General features: G+C 42.7%; 1 protein-coding gene across 5 annotated transcripts in view; it reads right to left on the minus strand.

Annotated features, from left to right (window-relative positions):
- Positions 1-1,845: 1,845 nt before the first annotated feature.
- Positions 1,846-21,702, minus strand: part of LOC126999035 (protein FAM13A-like) — a 65,027-nt gene continuing 45,170 nt past the window's right edge. For 2 of the 5 annotated variants that reach the window (XM_050861412.1, XM_050861421.1), the window contains exons 2-9: positions 19,156-19,219; positions 14,640-14,738; positions 13,966-14,166; positions 7,702-7,845; positions 7,442-7,566; positions 6,853-7,172; positions 4,502-4,863; positions 1,846-4,179 (exon numbers count right to left, since the gene is read on the minus strand). In XM_050861412.1, the coding sequence (XP_050717369.1) occupies positions 3,706-4,179; positions 4,502-4,863; positions 6,853-7,172; positions 7,442-7,566; positions 7,702-7,845; positions 13,966-14,166; positions 14,640-14,738; positions 19,156-19,219 (1,789 nt within the window). In that variant the 3' untranslated portion in view covers positions 1,846-3,705. Of the gene's footprint in view, positions 4,180-4,501; positions 4,864-6,852; positions 7,173-7,441; positions 7,567-7,701; positions 7,846-13,965; positions 14,167-14,639; positions 14,739-19,155; positions 19,220-21,111; positions 21,448-21,702 lie in introns of all 5 variants that reach the window. The other 3 variants (XM_050861392.1, XM_050861402.1, XM_050861428.1) reach the window with 3 other exon arrangements.

Raw genomic sequence — 21,702 nt, forward strand, 5'->3', positions numbered from 1 at the left:
TTTTTTCCGCTGTCAGATTTTATTCTCCTATAATTTTGGTTATATTTTTGCCAGTAGAACATAATAGATACCACTTAAACAACATTCACTTGAAAATTCCTTAAAGATTCCCGATAAATACATGAAATTCCCCAGATTTTGTCAAATCCCTAGATTTGTCCCCAAATGAGTTTAAAAGTCCCAATTTCGGAACAAATCCCCAAAAGTGGGAACGCTTGCTGTCGCATGCAATCCCCGGATCAGGGCCTCACCTCCAGCTTTAAGCAGCTCCGCCATTATTTCATTACCTACCTTATGAAACATCGCTAGCTCTTCATATATATATATATATATATATATATATATATATATATATATATATATATATATATATATATATATATATATATATTCTACAAACGTTGAACAATCATGGAAACGCTTTCAAAATCCAATTCAATGACTATTTATTGTTGAAAATAGGGGATAATATTTACGAAAGCGCAGCCTCCTCTGCGGCGGTGCAGCCGGTGTTGCGAGAAATTCCTCCTCGCAGAAATAAGTCGCATATACATGTGGTGGAGGGGTCCAGGGGGGGGGGGGCGCAGCCCCCCTGCTTAGAAGGGGGTGAATCCCACCCCTCGTTAGCAGGTCTTAAAGTTCGGTTGGAGTAGTCTAAATATGCTCCCCCACCCTAAACCTTCTGCTAGCTATTTTGCGGCGGCGGCGGCGGGACCGTCGCCGCCAAAGGAGGCTACGCTTTCGTGAATATTATCCCCCATTTTTCAACAATAAATAGTCATTGAAATGGATTTTGAAAGCGTTTCCATGATTGTTGAACGTTTGTAGAAAAGATATATGAAGAGCTAGTGATGTTTCATAAGGTAGGTAATGAAATACTGGCACGGTACTAAAACGAATCTTTACCAGTACAGCTATGTAGGTAGCACCATGAGTTACAGCTAGCATATGAGAGGAAGAGCACTTAGAGCAGAGGGGAGGAGAGGACCCGCGGGAGCCAACGCCGACAACGGACTCGCCTGTTTCACTATAGGCACGCCAACCACTACTCCACTTACCAAATATTTACACATGCTGATTGCTTTTATAATGTTCAAAGAGCCTTTCGCTAACTTCCTTAAATGTCCCCGGTGTGGCGTTCAGGACTTATGGTGTTCCCCAACAGGTTTTTGATATAACAACTGTGCATGAGCATCAGACTACATAATGCACACAAAACTGGCCCATGAACTGCATCTTGCTCTCGTAGGCAGTATATTTGTAGATTAACTACAGAAAAATGATCCGTCAACACTAGTACAGGGGCATATACATTCATGTTCAAGAGCCGGATATTGTTTCCTTTTGAAGCCCGTGATCAATAAAGCACGGTATTTTCCACGTTTTGAAGTGACACTGCCCCAGGAAAGTCCCATTACAGTCAGAAACAGTAATCACACACACACAGAGAGAGAGAGAGAGAGAGAGAGAGAGAGAGAGAGAGAGAGAGAGAGAGATTTTTGAATTCTGGTTGCAATTAAATTTTCTTTATTTACCTAGAAAGGTAGTACTTTGGTTTCAAATACAGAGATAATGCTTAGATAAAATGTTGTCAAAAATTGTCATTGTGATCACAAGCACAGAGTCAGTGTAAAGTTTTAAGTGGTGTGGGCAAAGACAGCTGAAGGGAGAACGAATCTGCAGTCCAAATATAGGTAAGTGGGAGCTATATAATTCCTTCTGGGTCACTTATGCCATTTTATGAAGTGTGGATATGCAGCCATTGTTGATCTTCTGATTAACACTAACATTTCCATTACTCCAACTTGTTCTGATACATTAATCTAGGAAAATAAAGTTCACATATATGGAATAAAACTAACTTTTATTCTATTTTCTTAATTGTTTTGAGGAAAACTACAATGATAACCCCTCTGCTGTGTAGGATGTAATATCAATTTTAGTAACTGTCTGTCGCATATATATATATATATATATATATATATATATATATATATATATATATATATATATATATATATATATATATTCTAACAGGTATGAGACCATATTACAATCTAAGGTCATTAATATACATAACCATATATATGTGATATTAATACAATTATTCTATTTATATGAAAGTAACAACAGGCAGTCTGAAGCTGTAAATGAACTACAGAGGCAAGAACACTTAGATAACGTCACCAGTGGTAGTTTGCACACCTTACTACTTGTGATGCAAACACTAGAATCCTACAGTCTGTTACAAAACACCACTCTTTAAATTATGAGTGTGAATGCATTTGCATGGAATTCCTCAACACAAATTACCTTGCAAAGCATACAATTTCAGAGCACAGAAAGCTTATAGGGACTGTAACCAGAGATAATTTACCATAACAGCTGCTAGCTAATGCATTAATGTAAACTTAATGTAATATGCAACTGCATTCACAAGACAATATATATTTCTTCAAATGTACTTGAAAGGGATATGCAGTGTTGATGATACAGTTGACAGGCATTTCGTCAACAGACAGCAATACATTGTGTGCAGTACATCAAGGTACACAGAGTATGCAGCACACAGCCTGTCTCGTTTGCTTAGTGAGACAGCACAAGGTTTAAGTCATAGGAATGATGACATACAAAATGATCTACATGTCGTCTACAGTGCTAGGCAACAGATATACTTGCCTGTAACATGCACACTCATGAACTTTAAATGCATACCACAGGAATCTTGGGTTAAAGATATACACAAAATTGGTCAAACACTCTTACATAACTGTAGGGGTATAGTAATAGTTATGTAAGTTTTCACAATGTCTGAAGTAATTCAAAGCTCATAATGTCAAAATGAACACATCATCATGTGCATAAACAGGACAAGAAGCTAGTTCTTGAGTATCCTGATTCATCAGTCGTTTTCTGGGGAAAGGCATGTAAGTACTTTGCAGTACATCCCATTCAATGGTAACTACATTCATTAACATTTGTTAGCATTTTTATGAGGAATTCATAAGTTGAGAAACTTGCATTTTCCTACAAAGTCAGAATTACCAAGCCCTGGCCCACTTGTCTACTGACCCTTAATGCTAAATTCAGGTACCTTACATTTAGCACAGTTCAGCATGTATATGGTTAAGGTATTTTTGGAAGCTTCAGTACACTGAAAATAAGTACAGCATCCTAGGAGAAAAGAAAAATAAGGATGCAATATTTCCTTCTTACTTAAAAATAAAAAAATAAAAAAAAAAATAAAAAAATCCAAAAAGCTCCGAGTCATAAACTTACTGAAGACATAAATGAAAATTTTGGTATTTTCCAATAAGATAATTTATTCTACAGTTAGTAACATAATAAAATAATGGATTCTGTATCTAACAACCATATTGGCAACTTTGACAACTTATCACAGTTCATGCATTACCCGCGCATGTCAGAATAACAATGCACAAGACATGGACTGGGATGCCTCCCTCTAACACTCAACAATCATTCCAGCAGCTGCACTTCAAAATAAACAATCTGTATAGATCAACTCTGAATGCAGTATTTCATCTGACCTAGAAAGGTCAGAAGGCTTCAATGCTATTCTCGACCATTTACAAGACAGGAAGAGAGGTATCAATACAGCACCCTTCGGTACAGTGTATCAGGTCAGTTTTTCATGGACCTTACATGTGACATTTATCTTGGCCAAAGGTTACTTATGTCCAATCAGATCTTGTGGGGTTCATGCTTTGACAAGAGAGCCTCTAGAAGCCTTAGTTTTGCCTTAGCATGTTTGTAATCCAAGTATGACTGTTCCATGGGTCCTCTGTCTTCCTTCTGTACCTTGCGGCCCATTTCTCTTTCAAATTTTTCTTCATATTCGCGGAGTATTCTTCTTAGTTTCTTTTTCTCCTCTCGAGCTTCCTTCTTCCTCTCTCTCAGTTCACTTAGAGGCAGGGCATGGAGGTCTCCCAGGGCTAACGATCGCTGTCCCTCTTTTGGATCAGTGCTTGAGGTCTCTACTTCGGTGAAGTTTGTGACAGGAGGGGTGTCTGTTACAGGTGTGTTGGTTGGGGCCAGGATAAGCTTCTCACCCTCATCTCCTTGTAAAGAGCTGCGGTGTTGTGGAGAGGCAAGGGTGAAGTCCATTGCTACGTGTTCAATAATGGGTGGAAGTTCAACCATGTTTTCCTTCGTTCTCTGAAAATTAAATAATGACTCATCAGCATGTATACAGTCTGGCTGCTACAAAACTTAAATAACAACAGAATTTTAGAACATACGGCTATTTGAATTCATCAAACAACTGATATCTGCTCTCATCAAAACAATGCATGCATTAAGTAGATGGGAAAATATTCTAAAAATGGTTGCTGACAAATTCAGAAAATATAAAAAATATTTTTTGATTTTTCCTTAGAACTGATTTTTGTTTTGTTTTCAGTACTAGTATGTGTCAATACACATCATATAATATCCAGTCTCTAATGAATAGACAAACAAAACAGTCGGCAACACTTACAGATCCAGTTCTCATGACGATTCTCTTCACTTGACGATAGCGGTCATACAATGGTCGGGCGAGGTCTCTGTCCTCCCTTGTAGTTGGCCGGCCATGCAGAGACTCATAATAAAGAAGAGCTTTCTGTAGTGCTGTCTTTTCATCTTGCATCTCAATGGAGTTCATACTCTTAAGCTCACATGGCCGTCCCACAGCTGACCGCTTTTCTCTTAACCGGTCCTCCACATGCCTTAGAGTATCAGCTGTGCATGATGTGTTAGTCGTTGGCTTGGCTCCAGGGTTGGTAGACTCTTGGCAGCGCAGGAGGGACAGCGGGAATACAGTAGGTACTGACATGAGACCTGCCACGTCATCCTTCATCTCTGGTGACAACAGAGATCAAAGTTCAGTTATTCATCACAGCATATATTTTTGTACACACAAACACACACACACACACACATATATATATATATATATATATATATATATATATATATATATATATATATATATATATATATATATATATATATATATATATATGTATATATATATATATATATACAGAAGAATTAATGTTATAGAAATAATGAAATGATTACAACTGAAATTTAAATAGGAAATTGGTGGCAAGATCACTTTTGAACCTGCTGAATGTGTTTATAGTAGAGAAGTTATATAAATGGCAGATTTTAGAAGGGTAAAGACAGACTGGAGTGGTGCCATGGAACATACCCATGCATGACATACAAAACTTTGTTAATCTGGCTAATATTGGGATGGTAGCAGTGGAAGATGGCATGTATGAAAATATAACTAGTTAAGGAGGCAAGGTGCACATTCTAGAGAAGAATGAAATCACAGTATGAACTAATGAAGTATTAGCTTTCCAAGTGTGAATGGAAAGCTTATGGGACAATCATAGGACAGTGACAATGATTACAAATGATAGGGATTGGGTAAAACAAAGAAAAGCCAGGAGCTGTGTGAATAAATTTTGTAATTGGACATCTGAATCATTCAAGGATCAAGAAAAAGGCTAATGAAAATTCATACAGAAGACAGAGGAGAGCACATGAGATGCACCTCATTAGGATAAGTAAGCTTTTGAGGGCGGTAATGTTTCAATACTGACATCATAGTATGAATGGGAGATTGTGGAAGTCTGAATTGGTTTCACTTCCAGATTTTAATAAGGCATGAACGTGTGATACCTCCACGGCAACTTGACATAAACTTGAATATAGTAATGAGGGAGGTAAAGATCAAACTACAGTAAACTCTTAATTTAATGAACCAATTGTGGGGAAGGGGGTGACAATATATTAAAAAAATCTGTTATATCTGAGGGATCCAAACTTTTCGCAATATAATGACCTTTATTTGTTACATGAACCGAAAGTACACTATTTCCAGCTATTTTCATGCATAATTATTCATTGTATTAAATGAAAGGCAAGGCACATAAGAATGAAAGCTAGACTAGATGCATACTGCCCAGTCAACTTTGTTTCCACTGCCGCCAACTGACGTGCATGTATGTTCAGTTGGCCTACCACCTAACTGAACCCCACACTTACTGAACTTGTTCAATAAATCCCTCTATATACCGGACTGGCCAAAAATGTTCATTAAAGCTGAAATTCATTATATCGTGGCCAATAAAAATGAGGGTTTACTGTATTGGGAAGATATTTTGATAGGAAACAATGGAAACAGCAATATATCAAGCTTAGTATAAGGAAATAATGCAGTTCTCTTAACAAAATATACCTTTATATAGACAGATAGCTTTGCATTGACATTTTAAGAGGTTTTGAAGGTGAACAACTTATTGAAAGAAAGTCACCGGTGCCATGAGAACTTTGATACGAAGATATGCACAGATGTAGCAAGGGATAACATTACACTGTTACTTATCTTGCTGTACTTTTGTGACATAGACTGATAAGTTCAATGAAAAAAATAAACTAGAGAACATCTATGGGTACACAGCATACCTTGTGGAAAATGGGTTGTAGGAAGAGTGAGATATAAAACTTATGTGATGGTGAAAAGAGAAAGGTGCAAAGGTGGTATGGAAATGCTGAATGGGTAGAGGGAACAAGCTGTGAAAAATTCTAGTGAAGTTGGCAAAGGAAGCAGGCAGGGACCATACAGATGATGACTGGATACAGTGAAAGACTTGAATGTGGAAGTATTATATGGAAATACAGAAGGTGGAAGAGCTAATATTTGACTGGATAGTGATGGAGGTTTATTAAGCCACTGCTTTTCTCAAATTCTCCATGCCTCTCATACTGGTTCCAGGTACTTAAAACTCCTTACACACACACACACACACACACACAATGTCTATGTATACTCACGTTTTAGTTCTTTCCTCGCTTTGCTCAATTCACTCATGTACTTTTTAATTTCTTTGTGCTTCATCTTTTCACTGTGAGAAGGACGGTAACCTGAGGCAGCCTCAAATTCCTCCTCATAGCGCTTGATCTTTTTCTTAATGCTGTTGATATTTTTCATGAGCATCTTGACAGCGCCTTGGCCCGGTGGTGGGCTGTGGTCATCCTGCCCTGGAGGAGCCCCTGTGTCAATGAAGGCTTGGGATGCCCTCGGAGACACCATCACATCATCATCCTCACTGCGGTACCAGCTGTTCTGAATTCCTGAATCATCATCAAAGCGGCTGAAAGTGAAAATTACAAAAATCATTCCTGATACAATTGTGTCCTCCAAGTGATGATATATTACACATATTCTATGGATGTTTTGGAGATCAGAATTTCTATTTTTAAGTGACTCCTGTCATGTAACTTCATAATGGAGTGTACCTAATAAGATAGGTGAGCAAATCACTATGCAGAAACATACAAAGAAATTGACATGGTCTATTATGGGTCTGAACTGAATGACAATGGACAGACAAAATTATTATGTTTGTGGCCAAAAAATTACCTGTATCTTGGGGCAGTTCTGTGAAAGGAGTCAAAGTGGCTGGCATCCCGCATACCCCATGAACCTCGATCACTGGTCACTGGCTCACTGGCATCCAACAATTCACTCAGACCTGATGATGGGCCCTGCAATGGACAGTTGCAAGGGTAAATAAATTATTTAATTAATCAAATCAGTAATATTATTTTCACTTGCAAGTATTCTCAAGATTGCAAGTTAAAAACAACCATTTTATGCCATGAATGACAATGCTTGCTTACATGAGTCTCTCCTCTAAGCCCCATGTTGCAAGGCATTACATCTGTGGGAATAGGGTCGTAGCGGGTGGGTTCGTCCTCTGAGGTGAGGGAGCTGAAGCAAGATGACTTCTCCTCCTCGGTTGACTGTGACTGACTCCCACTGTCCTGTTGGCAACCATATAAATGGTTAGTGAGGAAGAGGCAACTACTCCAACGTAAAGTAAATAAATATTTAAATATTAATGTACAAATAGAAAGTACACATCTGGTTTACAAACTACTTCCATTACATTATGGTAAATTAACGCACTGGAAAAATGTTCACTTATTTCACTGCTTCTTCTGTATGATTGAGTTTAATTGAATCGCAGGTTCCCGTAATCTGAACAGTTTAAGTTAGTGTGCTAATCCAAAACCTATGACTGGATCTTATGACAACAGATCCCTGTAATCTGTTGTGTCTGCCTAGGAGGAGGCTAGAGATGGGCTCCATCGTGTCGTGTCGGACGTGTTAAAACGTGTTTAATTCTTCTTCTTTTTTTTTTTTAACCTATTTGGTAACGGTGGTAAGTGAAAATAACTTTACCTATGTTCATATAATAAATTAGAACACTCTACATAAAAAATGCCACCACAATCGAGTTTTGTGTCTGATGGATGAGGCTGTGATCAATGTGCCAAGTATAATCAGTGAAACAGACACACGTGTCATGGAGGGACATACCCACCAAACAGCACTACATGTATGCGGTCCCTCATTATATATTGAGGTTTAGTTTGAACCAAGATTTTCTACCAACTGCTAGATGATACAATTATATACTACACCGTAACAAACATTTCTTAATAGGACCCAGAGAGCATCCGAGTACCGTATGACAAGGAGAGAGCAGTTTGCTTGTTCAAATCGGAGCGCAAACACCGTAGAGTTAACCAAAAATCGAAGGAGGGTGCGAGAAAGGAGGAAAGAGAAGGGAGGGCAGGAGCAGGTGACTAATAGTCGGGTTTGGAGAGGGACTTCTGGGTTACATATATAGTTACCCCCTACGCACTGTTGTGACAAAAGCGCCAATGAGTTAAAAGAAGCGAGTTTCCCTCCATTGATGAGGTAATCGTTATTAGCAGCTATGAGCGGCTTACCTCCCATGCAGAGCTGCACACACTCGTCCACCTTGGCTCCTGCTCCAGCAACATTGTCACTAATACCAACTACCAGTGTATGCAAGAAACACTTGTATCTATGTGCACACCACTGGTCTGGCTTGCTTTCAAACAACTACAATTACACTTTTATCACAGCTGATATCACAATAATTTGAACTTCGATAGATTTTGTACAAGATCTGTGCGGCAACGATCAGCGACTGTTCACAAGAGGGACGAGTCCCTTTGAGGTGTATTTCAAGTTGCTCCACTTATTTCTTGAATCGCGAAGGAACGCCCTATAATCCCGTCACCAACACTGCACAGGTATACACACGTGCGCGATGTGGCGCAGGGAGCGCAGCAAGGCACATCCACTTCTCACAAGCCGCTGAGAGCTACTGACTAAACAGTGAACACTGAACAACCAAGGGAGTGTGTGTGTGTGTGCGTTCGTCCGCGCGCGTGTGCAGTGTAGACCCCTCGAGAATCATTCGCTTACGTCACCACATCACCACTACCCACATTCCACCAGCCTGCTCGGATTAGCCTCGGGACCAGCCTCGGCAAATTTACAGGCAATGCCTGGGTCGACTTTTAACCTTTGAAGTGGAGTTTCTTGGTGTGAAGACCTTTCATACAGAGGAGCAAGGTGTAGAGTTAAAAGAAACAGGGCGCGTGTGTACGGCAGGTTGGCAGTACTGGCGATAAACCTGGCAGTGCGTCATGGTCGCTCGCTGCTCTGCCAACTTTTCGACCTCCCTAACTGTCTACTAACAAGCTCACCCATAATAAAACAATAACCTTGCGTTATTCGACGGGCGTGTACGTCCGACCAATAATTTAATTCATTTACGCTCTTCCGCTAATATGAGCAAAAGTTTGTGAACAACTCCCACTTGCAGTAAACACTTCTTTCGTCTGTAAGTCCGAGTTTAAAGTGTGGATTTAATTAACATCAAGATCACATCAGCATAACTGTCCCATTCGAACAAAAGTTTAATGATAAACACAAAAAAAAAGTGACAACAGCTACTACTACTACTTGTCAACTGAAGATAATGGAACAACAGTAATCCAAAGTACTACGAATATCATCCGTTACATAGTAACATTAGTGCATAATGAACGACGCGGTGTGAGACTACAAATGCGGCAGAGCCATAAAACGAGATTTGTAAATAGTTAATTATGAAAGCTATTTACCTACTAAGAACAACGTGAGTAGACTCTCCCTATCATTTAACAAGTATAGAAAATATTGTACTGTCTTATAATTGTTCTGACGATTCCACACACACACACACACACAAGTTGAGCGGGGGTGTTGTTGAAGTTTATTTGTTGTGTACATTCTCCGTATCTGGTGCCAGCAGCCGCACGTGCACAGGAAGCCTCATGTGTTCCTTTTCCGTAATCCTCCAACCTGTCTCTGCTCTTTTTTACGCTGATGAAGTTACCGGAGTTCCGTCTTCTAGCCATTTCTCTGTTATGCTCACCGCTCTCTTGATCACAGTGCAGGATCCATAATATATCATTATTTAGTTCGGTTTACTACTCTGTTGAAGAATGTGTGTGTGTGTATGTATATATATATATATATATATATATATATATATATATATATATATATATATATATATATATATATATATATATATATATACACACACACACACACACACACACACACACACACATATATATATATATATATATATATATATATATATATATATATATATATATATATATATATATATATATATATATACACACACACACACACACACACACACACATATCCAAAGCTGGATGTTGCGCCTACGTGCGCAACGACATCACTTGCTCTCGTGCCCACGACCTTGACTGCTCAGAATTTTCCACATCTGGCTAAACTTTCATTGTCATTCTATTACTAAATAAATCTGTGCTGTTTATCTCTCCCTTAACTCTACTAACTATGTAAAATTCTTTGACTACTTGAACTCTTAAGTGGAGCATATCTTGACCAATTCTGCCTTCGCTGAAATCTCCATCCTAGGAGATTTCAGTGATCACCACCAGCTTTGGCTTTCATCCTCTTTCACTGACCTCTCTGGTGTTGATGAGACAATAGGGAAACGGTTAGTGAGGACATGGGAAGGGTCTTTGGAGGGCTTCAGCACCCTCCTCATTTCCCATATATACCTCACCAAGAGTGGCTTGCGCCCGTTTCGGTAGGTGTTTTCCTACCTACCTACCTAGTGTGTGTGTGTGTGTGTGTGTGTGTGTGTGTGTGTGTGTGTGTGTGTGTATTTCTGCCTGCCTCCATTATCGAAAAATAAGGCCTAAGAATTTTCGATGTCAATGGTATCTCACCAAGAGTTCATAATTAGTTTCCTTGGTATTTAAGAAAACATAACTAGGGCACATGATGGACAACACAGATACATAAGCATATGAATTAGAAGCCACTCGGTCAACAAACGGCAACAGTGTCATCCAATTTAATCCGTAAAACTATCAAACCTCCAATTTAAAGTCCTAAAAGTATTTGCATTAACTATACATCTGCTTAATTGTTACATTAATGTACTACTCTTACTAATGATCTTTTTGAACATAAATAAATTGATCCAACTTGCACCCACTGCTGCGAATCCCATCAGTTAGCCAGTCGTCTTCCTGTTCTTCCTCGGCCCACCCCATGCTCCTCAGTTTATTTCATCCTGCAACCTCCTTTCTTTTCGCGTTACTTCAGGGTGATGTGGAGAGTTATTTTCACCGCGTCCCAGAGTCATCTGCCTAATCCAGGACTCTGACTCACCCATACTCCTCGCTCCTCCTTTCCGTCTACCCCCCCCCCCACACACACACACACATGCACAGCTATCTTCTAATCATCGGCCAAGTTATACTGATAAGAAAGAACGAGCGAGATCTAGCGAATACATGCTGCTAACTATAAATGACTTACGTTTTAGACACTTTTGAAATTATTTTGTTCTGGTGATTGACTTTTTTGTTTGACAGTGAACACACACACACACACACACACACACACACACACACACACACACACACACACACACACACACACACACACGTTTCTCATACTAATCCGACTTACAATCGTGAACTGCTTCCGCCCGCCTTTTTTTCTCTTTAAACTACTTTTTTTTTCCGGGAGGATGGGATTTCCTTTCATTTTGGTGATAAGATTTCCGTCAACTTTCTCCAAACTCTTACCCGAGTTCACGTTTATTTTTCTAAGGGATCTTCTTTAATTCATTACTTACAAATATTAATGTTTGTTTATAGTATTATTTTTTTTCTGAAAATTTTCTCCTAAATCTTTTCCCATGTTCAACCATTAGATTTTTCTTTTTCAGTTATGTTCAAGAATTTAATTTTGCTTGGTAGTTTTCCGACATCTTTCTTCGGAGTCAGATTCAGACATCTTTTTCATGGAGGTGGTCTTACTCCTTGTCTTAAGTCATCACCGTGCACACACTAGCACGTCAACATCCTTCCCTCGCCTTCCTCCCCTGGAGACTTACTTCACGGGTAGCGAGTGATACCAATGGAATAGTGCCCCCCCCCAAAAAAAAAAAAAAAAAAAACGGCATCAGTACTGACAATATTCTTTGGTTATGCCCATAATTTTCTAATGCAACCTTCATTTTCTCTCTCTCTCTCTCTCTCTCTCTCTCTCTCTCTCTCTCTCTCTCTCTCTCTCTCTCTCTCTGCGAGCGTGCGCGCACGCCCTTCCATTGTTTCGTCTTTCTTTCTCTGCTGACTTTGGTTCATTTGGGGACATGCTGACTCACACTCTTGTTTACTTCTCTCCTTCCTGTCAGCAGGGGAGCAGATCGTGCGGGTAATGAATCTAAGTGTATCTTCTGTATCCTCTGCCTAACGTTTCACACTTGCTGAACGTTCCTTTCTTCTAGAGTTTACTACACTTGGCTTACATTGTCATTTTTCTCCCCGCTTCTGAAATGAACTACTTCAGTTCTATCTTCAGTGACCTCTACCAAAGGGAGCACCGAGGCCCAGCACGAGACACTCAGAGGGGCTATTTATTAATTATCAACGCAGCAGGATTTGTACAAGGAGAAAAAAGTTTTATAACACTAATTTTCACCAACTTACTCCTCACTTTATTCTAGGGCTACCGTTCAGCCTAAAATAATACGGTGACTTTGGTTCTGTCATTTCTTAACTCTGCTTTTCCTTTCGTTCTGGCATATTTTTTTTCACTGTACTGTCAGTCTGTTTCTTCCAGTCTCGCGCGTCTTCCTTAACATAACCTTTTTTTTTTTATCTCTTCATACTGTTGTCAGCTTCCTTTCTCCCAGCTTTACGTTCCTGCTTACCCCTTTTGCCTTTGCTACTATTTTTCATTTTCCACTTTACTATTGATCTTGTTTCTTCCAGTTTCACTTTCTTGCATTATGACATCCTCTTTGTCTAATTTTCAGTCCGCTTTGCTCTGCAATACTACCGCTTACACCCTTACGCTTTCAATTCTAGTTTCCTTTTGGCCTATACTACTACATCCACTTCCACCCCGCACTGGGCAACGACTCACACTCGCTGGGTAACGTCATTGCATACGTCACAGCTCACATTCGCTACTTTTAACCCCACCCGTACTGTCTTCTTTCTTATTTTGGCGGAAGGGCAATCATAACACACTTGAAATTGACAGTCACACTAAACAGGCACGGAGAGATTATGGTACCGGAAGAGATGACAGTTGAGAGGCTAAATCGACTATTAGCGCTACTGTAATGAATGAGGTGACTGGACAAAGGCATTAACTAAGTACAAAATCATCCAACTTGAGTTAGTACAGTGCAGAGTGTGAGGAGTTTGTGATGTGAGGTTGGAGGTAAGATGAGGGAGGGGAAGTAAACTATCGGCGGCTACTTTATTGAATAGGGTGACTGGATGAAAGCGTTCTTAAAGTTTATCGCTTTATCTGATATCTCAAAGTTCAAATTCAAAACAGATTTGCGACCTTCATTTTCACTTCCTCTCACTCTAATGAACCAGTTTCGTTATTACATGGTGGAATTGTGGCACTACTTTTAGAACACCGAGCATAAAAAAAAAGTAAGTCATTCAGAGCGTTACACAGGAAAGTGAACAAACCTGTGGGCTGTGGACGTGATGACGTTTCTTGGTCCTGCGTCTGTTCCGGCGAGAGGGCGGTGGGAAAGCTCTGGGGAAAAATCTCTCGCTCAGTCGCCGTTCCTCGTGTGTGTCTACCTCGGGGACAAAAGCCGTCCGCCCGTCACTCTCTCCGCCAGTCTCCCAGTTGTCCTGCGCCGAGACACAGCTGCTCTCAGGGCTCTGTGGGGGGCAAGGAAAAGCACCAACATCAGACGAAGCTTACAAAGAAAGACATCACACGACAGTTACACAGATGCAAGGAAAAGCACCATCATCATGCGAGTATAAAGGTTGAAAAGACGTCAGAAAAGTCACCATCAAATAGCGGTTACAGAGACGCACCATTTGCAACAAACGTGACTGTTAAGCCGGCGTCACACTGGACACAATCCGTCAGTCACCCACCATACATGCCCACTTAGAGGCTACGCCAGTAACCATCTGCCCTCACGGCCCATTTTAAATCCTCGACATTGCTAAGAGCTGTGTGCCTTCCGCAGTCTAGTATTTAATAAAAAGAAATAGATATTTCTTAAATGATGATTCAACAGTAGTCTATGGTGACCCGTCAGCTACCATGAAGAAACCCGCACGACCAGGAGAGCATGCATGCCAGTCTGACTGCACGAGGTAGAAGGGAAGTCGGGCCTCACCTGTGTGTTAGGGTCATCGTCCTGGTTGGAAGGAAGGTCGTCATCGTCCTCATCGTCCTCAGGCGATGCAAGAGAGTCAGCGGGACTGGCCAGAAACTCCTGAGGGGAACGAGGAGAGGCTTCAGGTAAGCCCTACGCGTGTGACGGAGACAAAAGGCACATTTTTTTTCTCTCTTTCATTTATACGTAAAACCAGTCCGAAAGTTCCAGTCAGTTTTAGATCACGGGTACAGCCGTCAGTCAGTCAACTATGATTTAGTACACGTCACAAGAAAGAAGCATAACGTTACTATTACCGCCGTCTCTCTTTCTCTTTTATCTTATTTCGGTTCCTTCTAAGCCAAAGATCGTAGGATATTTCCGTTTCCATTGCCTATATTCTCCCGTTTTCGGTCACTCAGTCAGCTTCCCCCATTCATCTCTCTCTCTCTCTCTCTCTCTCTCTCTCTCTCTCTCTCTCTCTCTCTCTCTCTCTCTCTCTCTTGGGGCACCGCTCCCACCTCCACCTCCTCGGAGCCACAGGATTGCCGCTAAACTGCAGGAACTTGCTGCATCTCCACTTCTTTAGGCACCGAGCTTCCCGACCCGACCGGGATATGAAGAGCAGGATGTGGAGTGGTGATGGCGGTGTTAATATTGTCGTTGTTGTTGGTAGTGATAGTAGTAGTAGTAGTAGTAGTAGTAGTAGTAGTAGTAGTAGTAGTAGTAGTAGCAGATGCACAAAAATAAAATTAAGAAATTATAATTGCAACAACAACAACACCACCACCACCACCACCACCACCAACAACAACAACAATAATAATAATAATAATAATAATAATAATAATAATAATAATATTAATAATAATAATAATAATAGGATGAAGACGAAGAAAAAGAGGAATAATAATAATAATAATATAGTAGTGGTAGTAGTAGCAGTAGTAGTAGTAGTAGTAGTAGAGGTAGTAGTAGTAGTAGTAGTAGTAGTAGTAAAAAAAATAGTAAATGCACAAGAAAAAGTTGGAGAAATGATAATAATAATAATAATAATAATGATAATAATAACAACAACGAAAAGACAAAAGCTTAACAGTAAACGTAACACCACCACCACCATCATATTAGAGAGCCCGACTAACAGTGACAGCCGCGGCAGTACAACCAACAAGGCAGCGAGGCAGGTAAGGCCAGCAGAGACAGCAGGTGGGCGCCGGTTGGTAATGGTTCGGTGTTGTTGTTGAGATGGAGTTCGTAGTGTCGGCGGGCGTGCGTGTTGCGCTCCCCGGAAGGTAAGGCAGGTGTGTGTGTGTGCTCTATAAATAGTGGCCCCGCATCCTGCCCCGCCATCGCCGCCGCCATCACACTAGCAGTGGCATCAGTATGACACCGACCGACTACTCCACTGCGGTGATGAATATAGAGGAGGAATAGGAGGAGGAGGAATAAGAGGAGGACCGGAGATAAACAGGAAACGAATGAGATGAATAACATTACAAAATAAAGACCGAAAACAAGAACATGATAGGTGAAAAGAAGGAATAACAGAAGAGGAGGAGGAGGAGGAGGAGGAGAAAGCGTGAGGCAATGGTGGTATCGGATTACTCCACACGCTAAGAGGACACGTGAGCGGCCGTGGAGACGTGGGGGGCGTGTGGAGGGGGAAGGGGGGGAGGAGATAAACATGGATGGATAGGACAAGGTAGGATAATGAGATTCGGGGAAGTGGGGAGGGGCTGGATATGGTGGGTGTAAAAGAGGGGAGGGTGTGTGGGGAGGAAGTGAAGGATAGAGTAGGGAGAAATATGGAGGGATAGGGAGGGGAGGAAGGGAGTGGATATGGTCTACGTGACTATATCATTAATACCATGACCTCCCCTTCGAATCCCATCCCTCCCTCAAATTTCTCCTTCTCCTTCCTTCCCTCACCTCCTTCAGTATTTACCCCTTCCCCTCCCTCTTCCCTATTTATATATCACAGCTTCGGCCGAGTTTGTTTATGCAAGATAAACCGTAGAAGGAGGTCAGGGAGGAGGGCTTAAGATGAGGCTTTTGTTCGAAGGACGGGACGACAGGAAGGGTACATACAGGGAGCCCGTGTGATGGATGAGCAGTGTAATGAATAGAGGGAGATGAGGCGCCGCATAATGACGACAAACAAAGAGCGGACCACTAGTGGCACTGGTCGATCTGTCAATGTCCAGGAGGCTAAGCAGAACGTCAACTGAAATGCCACCGCTACACAAACCTGCTATTGCCTCGCTAACAACACAATGTCCGTGGAAATCATAAACAGTATGTATGACTGTGAACGTTATACAACGTCTTGAGCATAAACAACAGTAACACGACAGCTTGATTATTTACAACGGTAGTACGAACTTGACCATAAAGAACGGTAACATATGATTGATTTATAAACAATGTAACACGACAATTTGATTGTAAACAGAAACACAATCGCTTGCTCAGCCTTTGAGACAAGGCTGTAGGGTGAAGGACATGAGGTGGAGGTGAACACGGTGCCATGACAATCAGGGAACTTTTTCTATGGTAAACGAGGGAAAAATGATAATAATACGGCAATCACGCAGCCCCCCCCCCCCCCCTTTTTTTTACGTAGTGGCCTATTGCGCCGGTAGGCTTCTTCCCGGTGGATCCTGATGGTCGGCCTAAGGCTTCTTCCCGGTGGGGCCTGATGGTCGGCCCAGCCCGTTCTGGCGCAGGCGAGTGTTTATAGTGGCGCCATCTTGCATTGGCTCATGCTGCCCTCCCGGAGCTCATTTTTAATCCTAGAATCTAGAGTCCGGGTTGATAGGTGGTCTTTTGGACAGCATGTGGGTAGTTTTAAGCCACTCGGCGGCGGCTGAAAAATCCCAGCTTGGTGGCACCGGGCGGGGATTGAACTTGCGTCGTCCTGAACGCGGCGCCGTCACGCTATCCATTCAGCCATATATATATATATATATATATATATATATATATATATATATATATATATATATATATATATATATATATATATATATATATATATATATATATATATATATATATATATATATATATATATATATATATAACGTCATAAAAGTAATCAACTATATTTTGAGATGATTATATCAAATACACAAAACACTGGCACAGTGCCTGCAACATGCAACAAAAACTGGAGCAGATGTAATAACTATGGATTTTCTATTGTGGAAAGTTGCGAAGGGTCAGTTTCGAGGGAGAAGCATAAAAAATGCATGTCACAGATGTGCTGAATCGATGAAATGGTAAGAAAAAATTAAAACAAGTAAATGTTCTTGACAGGAATGCCAAGTCTTGGATAACCCTTAAGTACCGAGGAAGAGCTTATCCTCCGTGTCCTTCCCAGCACAAGCCACGACGTTCAGTCCTCAGCAATACTGGGCTATATATAGGCTAGACTTGAGGGTCCGTTTCCGGTTGCCTAAAGGTAATTTATTATAACTATGCACGTTAACTTGGAAAATATACCCTTCCCCCTTCCCCATTAAAGCCTTTCACTTGCCAATCCATAATGTAAACACGGCCTCGCTCCATCAAGCTGCATGTGATTGGTGGGTGCTGAGAAAAGGTACTTTGTATTGACAATTCATAAGCTAGCACGGGAGGGGCTTATTTTCGATGTCAATGTGAACAGGTAAGAGTTTAAAACAACATCACGTGGTTCAAGTGCAGAGAGCTTTTCACTTGAACCACGTTGACACTGCCAAGGAATCATGTTATAGTATATCACCGAAGGCAACCGAAAACAGCTCCCCAAGTCTTGTCTTTATATAGCATCATGCTGCTCAGCTTATCGGGGAGCAAATAAACAACGGCGAGGGAGCGAGCGTGAGCATGGAGAGACTGAGGCCACACGGGGATCGCTCAGACCAAACTCCTCACGAGAGCGGCGCAGACCCAGGCCCGGCATTTCGGAGTCTTGTGATGTTATTTTAAGCGCTCCGGTGGTTAAGAAAGTTATTAATACTTAGCCAGTCAAGGGCGCAGGTTAAAATAGCCGGATGAGGGGAGGGTGGAGGTGCAAGCCACTCCATGCTGAGTAATGAGCGAAGGCAGCCCTACGTGACTATTGTGTTACGTGAGTACTTGCTCCCCCCTCCCCTTGCCTACCACGGCTACTCCCTCCCTATCCACAACTCCCTCTATCCCTCCCTCCCAGCTTGATTCCTAAGGCTGCCCCGCCCCGCCCTTTTCTGTCAGGTCCAGGAAGGAAGTCTAGACGCAACGGATGATGTCGCAAGATTCGAGTGCTGAATGCGAGTCGCCACGGCCAACCACATCTCTCTCTCTCTCTCTCTCTCTCTCTCTCTCTCTCTCTCTCTCTCTCTCTCAGGTAGTCTCCTATGCGTCTTTCATGTCGGAGAAGCCACAAAAAAATGTCAAGGAATAGGAAATTATTGTCCGAAGAAAAACATGAGAACAATTAACACCACAGATCAAACGGAAAGGAATAATGAGTACACACACACACACACACACACACACACACACCACTCACCTTTGTGTAGGTCGGCGCCTCGGGCCTGATGCTGTCTAAGTTTGCTACAATCTCCTTGGTGGACCTGAGGGAAGAAGGAAAAGGAATATTAGTAATGTTCTCTCTTCTCTCTCTCTCTCTCTCTCTCTCTCTCTCTCTCTCTCTCTCTCTCTCTCTCTCTCTCACACACACACACACACACACACACACACACACACACACACTTGCACCGTGCAATACTCTGAAAACTAAGCTATGTAATATTATTCCATGCAATAGCAGGCAAGAAAATAAGAAAGGCACTTGAAACAGATACTAAGGTGAAAAGCACAGTAAGCATACGTTGACACTAGTATTACAGTGTATAAGTAACTAAATAATCCATTAAAAAAAACACTAATTACACATATACAGGGCGCGAGTAAGGGGAGTGAACCGAGGGGTGCGTAACCGTTGCGTATGACACGGCCGGTAAATACGGAAGGGAAGAAACTCTAAGCCCGTATTCTTGATCAAACGTACCGGCACCTCAATTCACCTGTTTTGAAGCCTCTCGCAGAAGTTGCTCAGATTTTCATGGACTGTTTTGTGATCCTAGTGATAAGTTTTACCCTGACTTCTGCACCATGAACGGAAAAATAACCCATGAAAATCCGACTAATCTTCGCTGTAGGCTTGGGAAGTACTCGTAACAGGAGCCCGATACGTTTAAGAATATGGACCTCATTCTAAAGGTGAGAGAGTACGTGGAGACGCTGAGAAGTACGTGGGAGGGCTTCGGAAGAGTTGACTGGGGGTTGCCGTGAGATATGGAGCAGGTGAGGCGAGAGGAAGAATGAGAAAGGGAAGAGAGAGAGAGAGAGAGAGAGAGAGAGAGAGAGAGAGAGAGAGAGAGAGAGAGAGAGAGAGAGAGAGAGGGGGAGGGGGTAAGCAAAACAAGTGTTACCGCCGGCGCATTCCCACTCTTCTTCCCCTCAGCAGCAGCACGAAAGTAGCAGCCAGCAACCCCTCGCGCATCCCTGCCCGGTAGATCAATGAACGCGTTTGTGAATGGGCGCTACTACGCTACTACCTGGGGTTTGAGGCCTCTGGAGGGAGCACGGGGCGAACATACGGTCAGGTTCAAGTCTTTTATGGGGTCTGGAAGTATGAAAAAGTCAGGACGAAGAGGAACGCTTGGTACGGACGTTTTCCCTCTCCAGGTCACCATGACGTCAGTGGCTCGTGACGTCAAACACTTGGGTGGAGGGCACGCGGCTGGAAGGAGAGTACCTTTCTCCAAGACGGAGGAGAGGCCTCGGCAGGCAAGGGAACCGAAGCGATATATTAGAGAAAGTGAAAACTTCGAGAGCATTCCACGACTGAAGGAGAGGACCCGTGATCGAGAAGATGCACGAGGCTTGTGGAATGTAATAACAAGGGTGGGGAAAGTTTGGGGTTAATGGGAGAGGGGGGCGCCGCCATCAGATCGTGTTGCCCCGTTGGCCACATCCTTGGCCCTGGTGTCTCATAAACTTACGACCGACTCATTTTGAATACAAAAAGTTACACAGCTTAACACCTTGTTTGTGTTTGTTTGAAGATGAATTGCGACGTACCAGAGCAATGCAAACACCGATAACAATAAAGATATCATATATTTCATTCTTGAATATTAATTAAAGATAAACATGGTCGGACGCCTGTTTGATTCAGCTATGAGCCGCCTGCCGCAAGGGATAATATTTTGTAATGTGGCACGCGCAGCTGACGGGGTCGCATCACCCGGTCACACCGCAGGGTTGGGACGTCGTGCACGGGGGTTGGCCTCCCGGCACTGTGTCAGCCATTAAGCATGCATGCAGCGGGGCGGGCAGGAGGAACTGGCAGCGTGGGCGGTGTGGCCGGGCAGCGGGAGGGGCAGGGCGTGCACAAAACCAGCAAAATGACAAAGGCTGAGACACCAGGGGCAGGCTGGACTGCGCAGGCTGTGTCTACCTGATAATTTTAGGGTCGTGCTCGCCGCCCTCCTTGCCGTCAGCGTGTTCCTTGCGCTTGCGGTGAAGGCCATGAAGATGGAGCACAGCGGCGGAGTCCTGAGCAGCCTCCCGCGGCCCCTCGTCCTGAGGGCCTGGGAGGGAGCCGCTGTCCCCCGCGTCAAGGCTCCGGGTGAGAGGCGCTGCGGGGTCATGGGTGACGGGGGAGGCAGGGTCGAAGGGCAGGGGTGTGCAGGAGGGGTAGTCCGCGCCGCCTCCAGGGATGGTGGAGGTGGAGCCCCAAGCCGCCGCCGCACCACTAACACTCTTCCCGCCGCCGCTGCCCACGTCGCTCAGCCTGACGGGACACCTCAGGTCACCACCACACTCGAGCTACACACGTCAGCCTCTCACACTGACCGAGGGTGCTGACTCGCTTCCTAATTTTCACCCCGAAACCCAACACTTGTCGTACCACAAGTGTGTGTGTGTGTGAGCGGAGGTGTGTGTGTGTGTGTGTGTGTGTGTGTGTGTGTGTGTGTGTGTGTGTGCAGGTGCAAATGTTATAATCAGCAGCACACAGCGTCATCTGCGTAGTACAGAGCCCATCTGA

The sequence above is a fragment of the Eriocheir sinensis genome, chromosome 2 (genome assembly GCF_024679095.1).
Source record: "Eriocheir sinensis breed Jianghai 21 chromosome 2, ASM2467909v1, whole genome shotgun sequence".
Lineage (NCBI taxonomy): Eukaryota > Metazoa > Arthropoda > Malacostraca > Decapoda > Varunidae > Eriocheir > Eriocheir sinensis.